Here is a 12,027-nt window from a genome sequence, read left to right on the forward strand (position 1 = left end):
CTTCTTTTTCAAAATCTTGGTCACTTTCTCTAAACATATGTATGGGCATAATGAGTTTGGCCAGTGCACAGTGACCTTTCCACACTGGTGGCAATCTAGGGCGTAATTTAAGATCACCGCACAACCAGTAGATATCACCAAGGGAGTGTGTCTGATGAAATAGTAGGAAAGGGTCTGCTTGTTTCATAACAGCACAGTAATCAGGGGGAAATTCACCCACATCTTCTCCACCTGAATTCGTACTGTTATAACAGGTATAGTTTCCCTTGTACACAGTTGCTGAATGGTCAATTTGATCAGGGGTACCTTCCTTCAATGGGTATCGGTCAATCCACATTTTACAGAGTGGATCTGTTGTGGCCGGGGTTTGACCCTTATTCCTATAGAGTGACAGAAAACATTTCTCACCTCCTTCTGGAAGGGGAAGTGGTACAGTGCCAAGGTGTGGCCTTGCTCCTGCACATACATAACAATCTGATATATTGTTTTGTTTGGCTGTGTACCTCATCCATTGAAGCCACATGTGTGTATCTGAATATCCTGTCTCCATGGCAATGGTCTCCTCAAATGTAGGGTTAGCCAGGGCCTGTACCCAAGGTTCCTGATCCTCATGCTCCATGACTAAACTCAGGGTTTTTGTACATGTCCCTGAGCGAAAACTTCCCCAGAGGCCCCCCTGTATACCCTGGGACATGCATGCCTATCACGTACGTTCCTGCATCTCCAGGGCTAGGGTTTTCTATATTCAGGGTCAGGCGCTGGGAACTATCTATTTGTTTTCCGGGCATACAGGCTCCCCCAGCTGTCGTTAAGGTCATCCTTAAGCGAAGGGGCACCCCATTTTTGTCCACCCCAGTCATGGCAGGATCAGGTCTATATCCCCAGTCAGTACCTGTGTTCCAGGCAGCTGCTTCCCAAGAACTACATTTATTCCCCCAATAGTCATCAGTCATGCAAATTAAAAATTGTCCTTTTTTATAAAGGCTGCAGTGCCAATTACAACGTCGTACAACCTGGCAGTAGTCAAAGGTGTAAGTCGCCACTTGTATTTGTGAAGAATTATACCAGAACACTAAGCTCTGGTGTTCTCTTGTTACAGCAACCTGTCCTCTTCGCATCAGTCCTATATTTATGGCATCCCGTTTAACCCTTGGTCGGTTGTGAGTTACATTACCAGTTTGTGGAAAGGCTGAAGGAGGTGTTTGGAAATGCTCTAGGGCTTCTAACACCATCCACAATGTCCCAATGAAAAGCATAGCAATAATGACTCCCTTTCCACTTGGAGTGTTAAAGTATCCTGTATCCAAGATCCCCATTTCCTTCTTTTTTTTTTTAAAAGACAAGAACTCTGAGAATTAAACGGGCCCCCAACTCTCCCTAATCTAGCTCCTCAGTTATCCTGTTCAGGGCTTGTGCCCGCTTTGAATAGAGGAAAATCTCTAATATTCCCTCCACCCGCTGTGACGTTGTCTTGACTGGAGCTCAGGCAAATGTTCCTCACACTCCAGGGCCCAGGAGCGTACACCTCCCGTCACAGGATGCTGTCTATTCTGTCCCTGAACCGGGAATGGGTGCCCTTTTACAGTGAGTTAAATGTATCCACGAACTTTTTTCGGCTATTCTGACCGCTGTGGGTGTGGCCAGCAACACCTGGTAAGGACCCTCCCACCGTGGGGTGTTCCAATGTTTTCTTTTAATTGTACCATTTGTTCTTTCCACATCTCCTGCTGGTTGTGGGTGATAACTACAATGGTGTCTAACGTTTATGCACAAAGTAACTGTCAACTGTTTAATGATATCATTCACAAAATGGCTACCATTGTCACTGATGATTTTTTCTGGTATTCCCCATCTTGGAATAATATCTCTTGTCAGCGCTTTTGCAACTGTGAGTGCATCAGCTTTTGCAGTGGGAAAGACTTCCACCCACCCTGAGAATATATCTAGCACCACTAGAGCATATTTCTTTCCCTCTGCAGGGGTGAGTTCAATGTAATCCAGTGCAATGGTATGAAAGGGGTAATGTGGTGTAGGTGTTTTACCAATAGGTGGCTTTAATCCCTTTCCTGTGTTGTGCTGAGCACATACAGTGCATTGTGAGACAAACTTCTTAAAAAAAAGGTGCTTATGCCCGGACAGTAAAAATATTTGGTGGCTGTAGCCATCATACCACCCGTTGAGACATGGGTGACCCCATGTAACACAAGAGCCAATAATCTGTATAAAAGTCTGGGAAGGCATAAGGCATCATTGACACAGAGGAGGCCGCTATAATTAACTGTTGCATGTGCTCTTCCCCAGTGAGATTTTTCAGCTGCTGGTGCATTGCTCTGGAATTCCACTAAGAGATCAGTGGTAATCGCTGCAGAGGATGGAATAATGAGAGGGGAGGGGGCTGATGGCAGAGGGGGATCTGTGTCAGGGAGTGAAGGGGAGGCGGCAGCTGTGGTGGGCAGAAGGGATGGGATGTGATGGGATGGCTCAGAAGTTGGAAGAGGGCGCAGCGCTGCCAATTTCGCCTCAGCATCTGCAAGATTGTTGCCACGGGTAACGTCAGAGTCATCACGCATGTGTGCCATGCATTTTACCACAGCTACCTGCGAGGGCAGCAGTACACTATCAAGGAGCTGTTGCAATAAGTCTTTATGACGGACTGGTTTCCCGGCCGCAGTTAACATGCCACGGTTCCTCCACTGTGCAGCGTAGGTATGACAAGCAGAGAACGCATACTGGCTGTCAGTGTAAACAGTGAGAACTTCACCCTCGTGCAGCGCACAGGCTCGAGTGAGTGCATGAATCTCTGCAGCTTGTGCGGAGTAGGAGATTGGTAAGGGACCAGACTCCAAAACAGCATTCAGGGTAACAGCATATCCCACTCTGTTCACTCCTAAGGCATCTTTGGAGGCAGAGCCATCGACAAAGACGAGTGTACTTCCGGGTATTGGTTCGGACTTCAGGTCTTCTCTGGGTAGAAAGACCTTTTGTGACTCTGTGACACAATCATGCTGAGGCTCATCACCCTCTGCAGCAGGGGTGGGGAGTAAAGTTGCTGGGTTGAGTGTGGTACAGCGTTTCACTGTAAGGTGAGGCTGACCCAGCAAAGTGGCAGTGCAATACAAGTGACGGGCAGGAGTTAGTAACGTCATTTTATCCTGCAACAACAGAGCATGCACTGCGTGGGGAACAAGAACCTCTAGTGGATGATAGAGGACCAGGGTGGCCGTTATGTCAACAGCCATTGCAGCAGAAATAACAGCTTGTACACAAGATGGCAAAGCACATGCAACCCGATCCAAAGGCTTAGAATAAAAACCTAGCGGCCTCTGTTTGTCTCCCCAAGTTTGTGTCATCACAGCTGTCATGCATTTATCTTTGCAATCAACATACAGTTTAAAAACCTTTGTGTAATCAGGGAAGGCTAAAACCAGGGGATCTTGCGCGCAGACTTATACCTCTGAAATGCCATAGTCAAGTCATCTGTCCAGGTGACTTTGTCAGTCATTGCCATTGGGTCAGTGTGGATGGCATTGAACAAAGGCTTAACCAGTGCTGAGCAATGGATAATCCAGGCCCTGCAGTAGTTAAGGGTCCCAAGGAACGTCATCATGTCTTTCTTTGTCACAGGTTTTGGTATCTTTTGGATAGCTCGTACCCGCGTATCCTCAATAGTACGTCCTGCACCTGAAATGAGTTGTCCTAAATATTTAACTGTGGGCTGACAAAACTGTAGTTTTTTATCAGACCCACGTCAGTGTCAGATTGTGCCCACAGCTTGTCTGAGACACTGGACAACTCATTTCAGGACGCATCTGCAAAGTCAACATTGTCAGATTCTTCAGGTCGTTTAGTCAGGTGTATCAGCATTCCCTTGGTCTGAAGGTGGCGTGGGCAGTAAATGCCCTCACCACCTTCTTCTTTCCACTTGTTCAATAGAATCCCGGCCGTGTCCCAACGTCCCCACTTCGGTTTGTACAGTGAAGCATGAGGGGAGGAGTTCGGGACAGCAAACAGCTCATCCTGAAGGATGCCGTCTGTCTCAACACTGTCCCAGCCTGGGATTGAAACCTCATACAGAACATAACCTTCTGCATTCTCCCATAGTCCGGTAATCTCTACACAGACTTTTCTCCTCATCGGGTACTTTTGCTCATAGTCCAAATCCCTGCGTCCATTTGCTATGTAATGTGTGGTGACGTGTGCCACACATACTACCTCCTGAAATGTATCAGCCGGACCTGCATCCTGCTGCATCCATTTCAGGAGTGAATTTGGCAGAATAATACCGTACCAATGCACGTCAGGTGCGTCTGCCATAGGAGCACGATGGATCTGCAGTGACTCTGGACCGGGAGCAATAGTCAACTTTAAATCACCAATCAAGTCTCTGCCACACAGATTAATTGGGCACCTTGTAGAAATTATGAAACTGCAAAACACAGCTCTGCCGGACTTTTCATCTAAAACCTGCAATGGTTTAGTGGTTGGGGACACTTCAAACCCACCACCGGCATTTCGTGTTACAACTGTACCCAACCTTTCCCACGGGATATTTAAACTAGTCCCGAGGACAGACCTACATGCACCAGTGTCAACCAGAAACTTGATTCTAACACTCGATACAGACAAGAGGATTTCAGGCTTTCTTGTGTCAGCATAATCAATCTCAATCACAATAGTGTCACGGCTCAATTCTTCCCTGCCTAGTCATGCAGACTGGGTTTGTTGCTTGTTGTGATTGGCCGTATTCTCTGGGCAGTCTCGTGCAATGTGATCCCGCTTTCCACAAATGAAACATTCCCCTCTTTCTCGTTTTCCTACATAGTCACGCACAAATCTACGTGGACGGGGACGGGGACGCAAGACATCTCCGCTGTATGCACCCTCCCCTCCCATGCCCTGGTTATAGGTGGACAAGGAATAGGAGGCTGCCGCAGCAGGATGTCTCTTCTGTCCCCGCTTCTTCTTTTCTATCAGAATTTTCTCCGCATGCCTGGCATACTCCAAAAACTCTGTCACACTGCACGTACGCCATGTAATCAAATGTTTATGGATTGTCCACTGTAATTCTTCCTTTAAAGCCCTATCAATCTGTGCTTTGAGCTGTTGTTCCCATGGTGTAGTGCCATCAAGCACTGCAGGTTTTTGCAACCCACTGTATTTTTCAAAAGCATCCATGACCCTTGCAACCAGATCATCCACAGTCTCGTTTGCTTTCTGGGAAATCGTAGAAAGCTTGGTAAAATCTGGGGTGATCTTATAAAATGTTATCATTCGTTGGATCAATTCATTCCACCTGGTGGCTAATGTTGTGCTCTCCCAGTCCAACTCCACTGGCGGGTCAGTCACACGTTCTCCAGGCCCCCCATGCACTCCAATTACCCTCGATGTTAACCCATCCAGTACCACAGACTCTTCTCACAACTCTCTCACATTCAGTGGCAGTCAGCTTAAAACTTCGCCTCAACTCAGTCAGTTGTTTAACACATTCAATCACATCCTCTCTCGGGCTAGGTATAGTCTTAATTGCATTCAACATGTCATCCTCTGTCCAGGGTCTGTAAACATGTATGGTTTGCCCTGCTCCGTTTGGGAGCTCTATCATAGGCATTTGCATTGCGGGTTTAGGGTTGCACTTTTCAGTAGGCACTGAAATGGTCACTGCTGGTTGTCGCAATGCAGTGGAAGATGGGTAAGGTAATAGGGCAGAACCCGGGAGCTGTGACATGGCTGCCATCGGGTGCATAAAGATGGCACCTGGAGTATAGGAAGGAAGTTGAGGGTGTGGAAGCGGTGGGTAAATGTTGGTATATTTCGGTGGGGTCTGAGATGGCTGTTCTTCACTATTTGCACTTACTCTCAGATCTCCCGTTGTCACAGCTAACTGATCAACCTCCTGTTTGATGTTCGAGGCTGAGGATGCTCTGCCTCGGGCTTCTGATGTTTTTCGTTCCCGCAACTGTCTATCAGATGTTGTCACCTCAGTTTGTCTATTAACAGATTTGGACTTAGTGGGCTCACTGATGTTTCCTGTACTTGAGGAGCGAGCTGGATGTCCTGACTTATGATCTGAACCCTGCTGAGGGGATTGGAATCTCTGCCTCAGCCTTTGTGCTTCTCCAGCCTCAGCTCTAGGCACATCTCCACTTTCACTTTAACTCTCGCTCTCGCTCTAAACATCCTGCACAGTCACACTGTGATCATATTAACCCTCCAAATCACTCGCTTTCCTCCCAAAATAAAAGGAGCAAAGTTCCCTCTTACGCTTGTCAGCTTCATCTCGCCATTCTCTCGCCAATTGCAAACTATATTTATTCTGCAAAGTTAATTTCCCTTTACTTCTCTCCTCTATAGCCTTTATCAATGCCCTGCATTGTTTTGGGTGCAAATGACCCGGGAATTTGAACATCTCATGCCAGACCTCGCATTTCTCTGTCAAGCGAGGGTCTTTACGATGCATGAGAAGTTCATCATCTGTTGCACGGAGAAGTTGAGCTTTAGTTGCATTTTGCCCCATCCTGCCTGACAATTCTATCCTGGGGCACCTGTGATCTGTTTCCTATGATATAACTACTCAGCCGCCGCTGCCCCCCAGTGTACCGATACTGTGCTGGGGCCGACTTGCTGAATAGTACGCTTCACTGAATGCCGCTGTAACTCGGGCGCGCTTTACGAGAATTACTACCCAGCCTAGCAAATCAGTGATGATAACCACGGCTGTTATCCGGCTTGCACTTAAGCCCTGAATCCAACCCGGCTTTGGTAGCCCTGGATTAAATTCGGCTTGCACTATGAGCCCTGGATTACTTTTGCCCTGTGGCTATTACATGGTATCCGCTGTTTCTCCTCATTCGGTCACTGAGGATCTATTCCACCTCGCAGATACCACGACTGACACTTGGTAAAATTGTCAGCTTTTTTACAGATCACAGGTATCCCCAGCTAACTGAACTGTCATGCAGTACTTGAATAAAATCAAATATCTAACTTTTTTGATGCACCTTGATAGCTCTCAGTGTTGACAATCAATGTAATCCTCTCAGTCCGTGGCCGGCCACACATTCACACACAAACACACCAAAAAAGGTAAAGCCCTCTGCTCTTCAAAGCATCTCCTGAAATCCTGGTTCTTGGATTCGAGTTCTGTCCCGTCTGGGTATAGCACTTCTGAAAATTTGCCCCTGTTTACAGGGAATTTTTCACCCTGCAGGACTTATTTTGTTGGGATGACTGGGATCACCACCCCCAGTTTTCAGCGATGCACCCCAGGCCAAACAAAATCGATTCCAGCTTTTCGAAGGACCATATGTGGAAGTCACTTTCTTACCATTACACCAAGATTTCAAAAATACGTCAGGAGATGAAAAGGAAAGCAATATGGCTTTATTCAAAAGCTTCACATGTATACATGGAGAAACCTGGTTAGCCTAGTAAAAATCAGGCAGTTAAGGCTTCTGCCCGCACTTCCGCTGTGCACAGATTCTTATACCACAAATTACGTGGTCATGATGTGCTTTACTCGTCCAATCATAAATGCATGACACCGAGAGTTTTTTCTTCATTGCACGGCAGGGTGGAGTTTTCTCATAGCTTAACACCTGGTGTTGTTTCTCGCACGTAGTCCAATTTCTCAAGGATGCTTCTTAAGATTTCAGCTTGTGAGAATGGAAACATCCTACTCAGTGCCAGGCACAGCATATCTGTTGAACATTCCTGAAAGATAAAATTCACACACAGTACTTGCTCTTGACTACTCATTTCAGCAATAGAAGAATCTGAGGCCAATGTTAAAGGGTAACTCTGTTCATCTGTATCAACTGTGTTACATTGGCCTTATTAAACACTAGTGTCACCTTATATCTATTAGGTGCAAATCTATGAAACTTGGATTAACATACAATTATGACATTAACACTGCCCAGCACGTTGAAGGAGGAACTTTTAAATTTAACCGTGAATGACCAATTCCCATCTGCACAGGATGACTGTGACTTTGAGGTCACCACTGCTAACGCTCAAGCTAGTTCTCATTCTAAGGAAGCGGAGGACAGGACTAATTGTCACACACCAGTAGCAGAACTAATGTGTCTGCTAGACTCTGTACTTCCTGGTGACAGTTCAAAACCTACCAGTTCCTGCACCCAACAACAGGAGAGATTGAAAAGTAAAAGGAGAGGTTCGGAGAAGGAAAGTGCATGTAGGAAAAAGCCATTTTCCTTGGAGGAAATCCAAACAGACGGCATGACCCCCAAGAGTCCCAACAGTTCCAGCATCCCTATTATTGACTTAATTTCAAGTGGCAAGGAAGAACCAGAGGTCATCGTCTTGGAGGAGGAACCCATGAGTAAGGAAATGGAGTACAAAATTCTGGTGAACTTTTTTGAGTCTATGGGTTATCACCAGGATTTGGTTGAGGAGGTCATCGTCAACCTCGGACAAACACAGGAACCCATGAAGCTTTTTGAGGAAATTAAAAAACGCAGTGATCATTTACCCGTTTCCTCCAACTCTCAGAAGGACACCCCTGAGGGGAGTCGTGACTCAGAAGCCAGTTGCATGTCCAAAACTGTAGCTCCTCCTAAGTCAGAAGTGGACTTGGCACCAGTCATGATCCTAGGCCCTTCTGAGAAGAGACTTCTTCCAGAGTTATCTTTGAAGACCCCCAGCCAAGAAAGTACCTCTGAAAGAGTGGACTCTGAAAAAAATATGTTAAAAAGTTGTAGTTTTGTAGCAAGAGGTGCATCGAGTCCACCCACCGCAAAACGTGTTTTTGGTTCTGGCAACCCCCAACCTTCAAACCAACCTGATGTCATATTTATAGAGAAGATCCCCATCACATCCAACCATAAGAACAATCCGGTATTTCCCTCATCAAGTGCTGGCAAAAGTACACTGTTTGGGAGCCAGGCATGCTTTAGACCAACTGCGAGGTATCCAGCTGTCCCGTCGTCAAGTGCAGAGAAGCGAACGGCATATGGCAGCCAGGCATGCCCTGAGCCACCGGCAGAGAAGCGTTTGCCTTTTTGGAACCATGCATGCCCTGAACTGCCTGTAACTGGGGTTCAAAGGTTTTTAAACTCCATTAAAATTCCCTACAAGCTTGAACTGAGAAACGAACCCGGCAGAGAAGACCTCAAGCACATAATTATTGATGGGAGTAACGTGGCAATGAGGTAAGTGCGCACCTTGTTTCCATGCCAGTATTAGCATGCATAAAACGCTGTATAGTTTTCTTATGCCCATCAGCTCCTCCAACACTATCACAAAGTAAATGGCCCACATTTACAAAAACGAATGTCGCGGTAGCTCTTTGCATACCTCGGAATGCTGGTGATGGAGGGGCGTGGCTGGCTGCTGAGCTGCATGGCTGTGTGAGACCAGAGCTCTCTGCCTAAATACCCTAAAAAGCTACAAAAAGCAAACTGAGGAGCCTCCATTCTTACACCAAAAGATGGCTGAACATCCAGAGAACGACTGGCAGTACAGGAGAGCAAAGCCTGGGAGGAATTACAGCTCCCCAGCCCTGAGAAAGCTGTCTAACTTCTATGATGCAGAAAGACAAGATGGCCACCGCTATGGAGACAGGGAAACCTCTTCCTTCCACACTCCTTCTCCGCAGGCTTACAGGAACAGATTTGCCCCTCTACAGACCCCATATGCCAGGGGACATCAGGCCATCTATGAGGATGACAGTGATGAAGAGGACTTCCAGCGGCAACAAGCGGCGAAAAAATCGCGGGAGCGGAGCCCTCTGAAGCCGGGACCCACAGTGCATCATCAGGCCGACCAGGAGAACCAGAGAGCCGGGGTAGGTGAACGCGTACATTCCCCTGCCCCACGCGTACAAAAAGACGCATCAACAGACTGGCAACGCGTACATCCCCCGCCGCAACGCGTACAAACGGCCGCATCGGATGACGACTGGCAATGCGTACAACACCCGCAGCAAGGCGTACAATCGGCCGCAAGAGGAGGCGGACATGCGCATTCAGCAGGCGTACAAGGCGTACCCCAACGCGTATTTTCAGTGCCACAATCCTCCTCTGCCACTAATGCCCCTGACCCTCTAGAGTCATTCCCTGCCACAGACCAACCCACAACCCAACAATTCCTCAAGGAATTTATGCTCTCCTTCAGAGGGGTGATACAGAATGACATAGGGGCTGTCAGGAATGATCTGCACACACTGGCGGGACATGTAACACAATACGCGGGAGAAACTGACGCCAGAATCCACCACCTGGAGAGACGGATTGATGAGATGACCATAGCTCACAACCACCTGCTTGATGCTCATAAGGAACTCTTAGACCAGAACAGGTGGATGAAAGGTAAAATCACCGACAATGAAGACAGGAACCGCAGGAACAATGTGAAGATCAGGGGGGTTCCAGAATCGGTGGGCAATGACGATCTTAAAGATTACGTCCAGGATGTTCTTAAAGAGAATCTGTATTGTTAAAATTACACAAAAGTAAACATACCAGTGCGTTAGGGGACATCTCCTATTACCCTCTGTCACAATTTCGCCGCTCCCCGCCGCATTAAAAGTGGTTAAAAACAGTTTTAAAAAGTTTGTTTATAAACAAACAAAATGGCCACCAAAACAGGAAGTAGGTTGATGTACAGTATGTTCACACATAGAAAATACATCCATACACAATCAGGCTGTATACAGCCTTCCTTTTGAATCTCAAGAGATCATTTGTGTGTTTCTTTCCCCCTGCATCTCTCATGCACTGAAGTTTCAGGCTGCTCTTTTCTTCCTGCAAACAGCTTTGCCCTTGTCTGTAATTCCTCACTATGTGAAAGCCCAGCCAGCTCAGAGGACGATTTATCCAGCTTGTAAAAGATAAGAGAGAAGAGAGAAGCTGCTCTAATCTAAATACACACAGGCAGTGTGCATAGAGGGGCCTGGAAGGGGGAGTTCATAGCAGAACCACAACACTGAAGAACTTGGCAGCCTTCCAGACACAGGCCTGACAAGTCTGACAAGAGAGAGGTAAGTTGATTTATTACAGAGACTGTGATAGTACAAAGTGCTGCAGTAAGCCAGAACACATTAGAATAGCTTTTGGAACTTGTAGGATGATAAAAAACAGGATGCAATTTTTGTTACGGAGTCTCTTTAAAACCACCTACCCAGACCTGACGGAGAACGACTTGATCATTGACAGAGCCCACCGGCTGCCTAAACCCGCCCATCTCCCCAAACATCTGCCGAGGGATGTCATCACCCGTATCCATTTTTTCCACTCAAAGGAGATGTTGCTATCCGCCACTAGAGGAGGGAAGAAACTTCCCCAACCATATCAAGACCTGGCTCTCTACCAAGACCTATCACAAGAAACACTTCGGGCCAGAAGGCAATATTCTCAAGTGACCACCACCTTGAGACACAAGAAAATCCCCTACTCTTGGGGATTCCCAACAAAGCTCCTGATCACAGATAACGGAACTACTTATGTTGCCAAAAGTCCAAAAGAAGCCCATGACCTCCTGGCCAAATGGAGAATCCCGATCTTCATACCAAGGGATCCAAAGAAGGACAAACCTATTTACCAGGTTACTCTTTCAAAGCAACTCTCATCACTGAGACAACAACAACCATCATCTAAAAAGAGTTCATCACCACAGATGGACACTACTCCACCACTAACACAGGTGGATGAAAATGATCCCGCAGGAGCTACCTCTTCTTCTTAAGCTGGGTATTTGGCCACAGACTTTATACCCCCAAAGAACTTTTTTCCTTAGGGTACAAACTCTCTTTTCCCTAGGAGAACTGTTTCGATCCGGTCCATTTAGTGGACAGTGCTCACCAGACCACTTGATCTGGACTAGTGTTATTTTAGATTTAGTTTTGGCAAAAGTGACAATATGATTGTCACTAATACCGCTTTTAATGTTCTTGGTTTTGTTGTTATTTTCCTGTTAACCCAACCTTTTGTATCCACAGGTTCATACATAGACTTATTTTTAAGGTCATCTGATATATCCCAGGAGCTTTCTTCTTCCTACTTCTTTTTT

The 12,027-nt window shown here is 46.6% G+C and overlaps 1 protein-coding gene across 1 annotated transcript; it reads left to right on the plus strand.

The window, feature by feature from the left end:
* Window positions 1-7,899: 7,899 nt before the first annotated feature.
* On the plus strand, window positions 7,900-9,174 carry LOC137537810 (NEDD4-binding protein 1-like). Its single transcript, XM_068259770.1, has one exon. It carries the CDS (start codon window positions 7,900-7,902, stop codon window positions 9,172-9,174), a length of 1,275 nt encoding a protein of 424 aa, XP_068115871.1.
* Window positions 9,175-12,027: the final 2,853 nt, after the last annotated feature.

Source organism: Hyperolius riggenbachi, chromosome 11 (genome assembly GCF_040937935.1).
Source record: "Hyperolius riggenbachi isolate aHypRig1 chromosome 11, aHypRig1.pri, whole genome shotgun sequence".
NCBI classification, from domain to species: Eukaryota; Metazoa; Chordata; class Amphibia; order Anura; family Hyperoliidae; genus Hyperolius; species Hyperolius riggenbachi.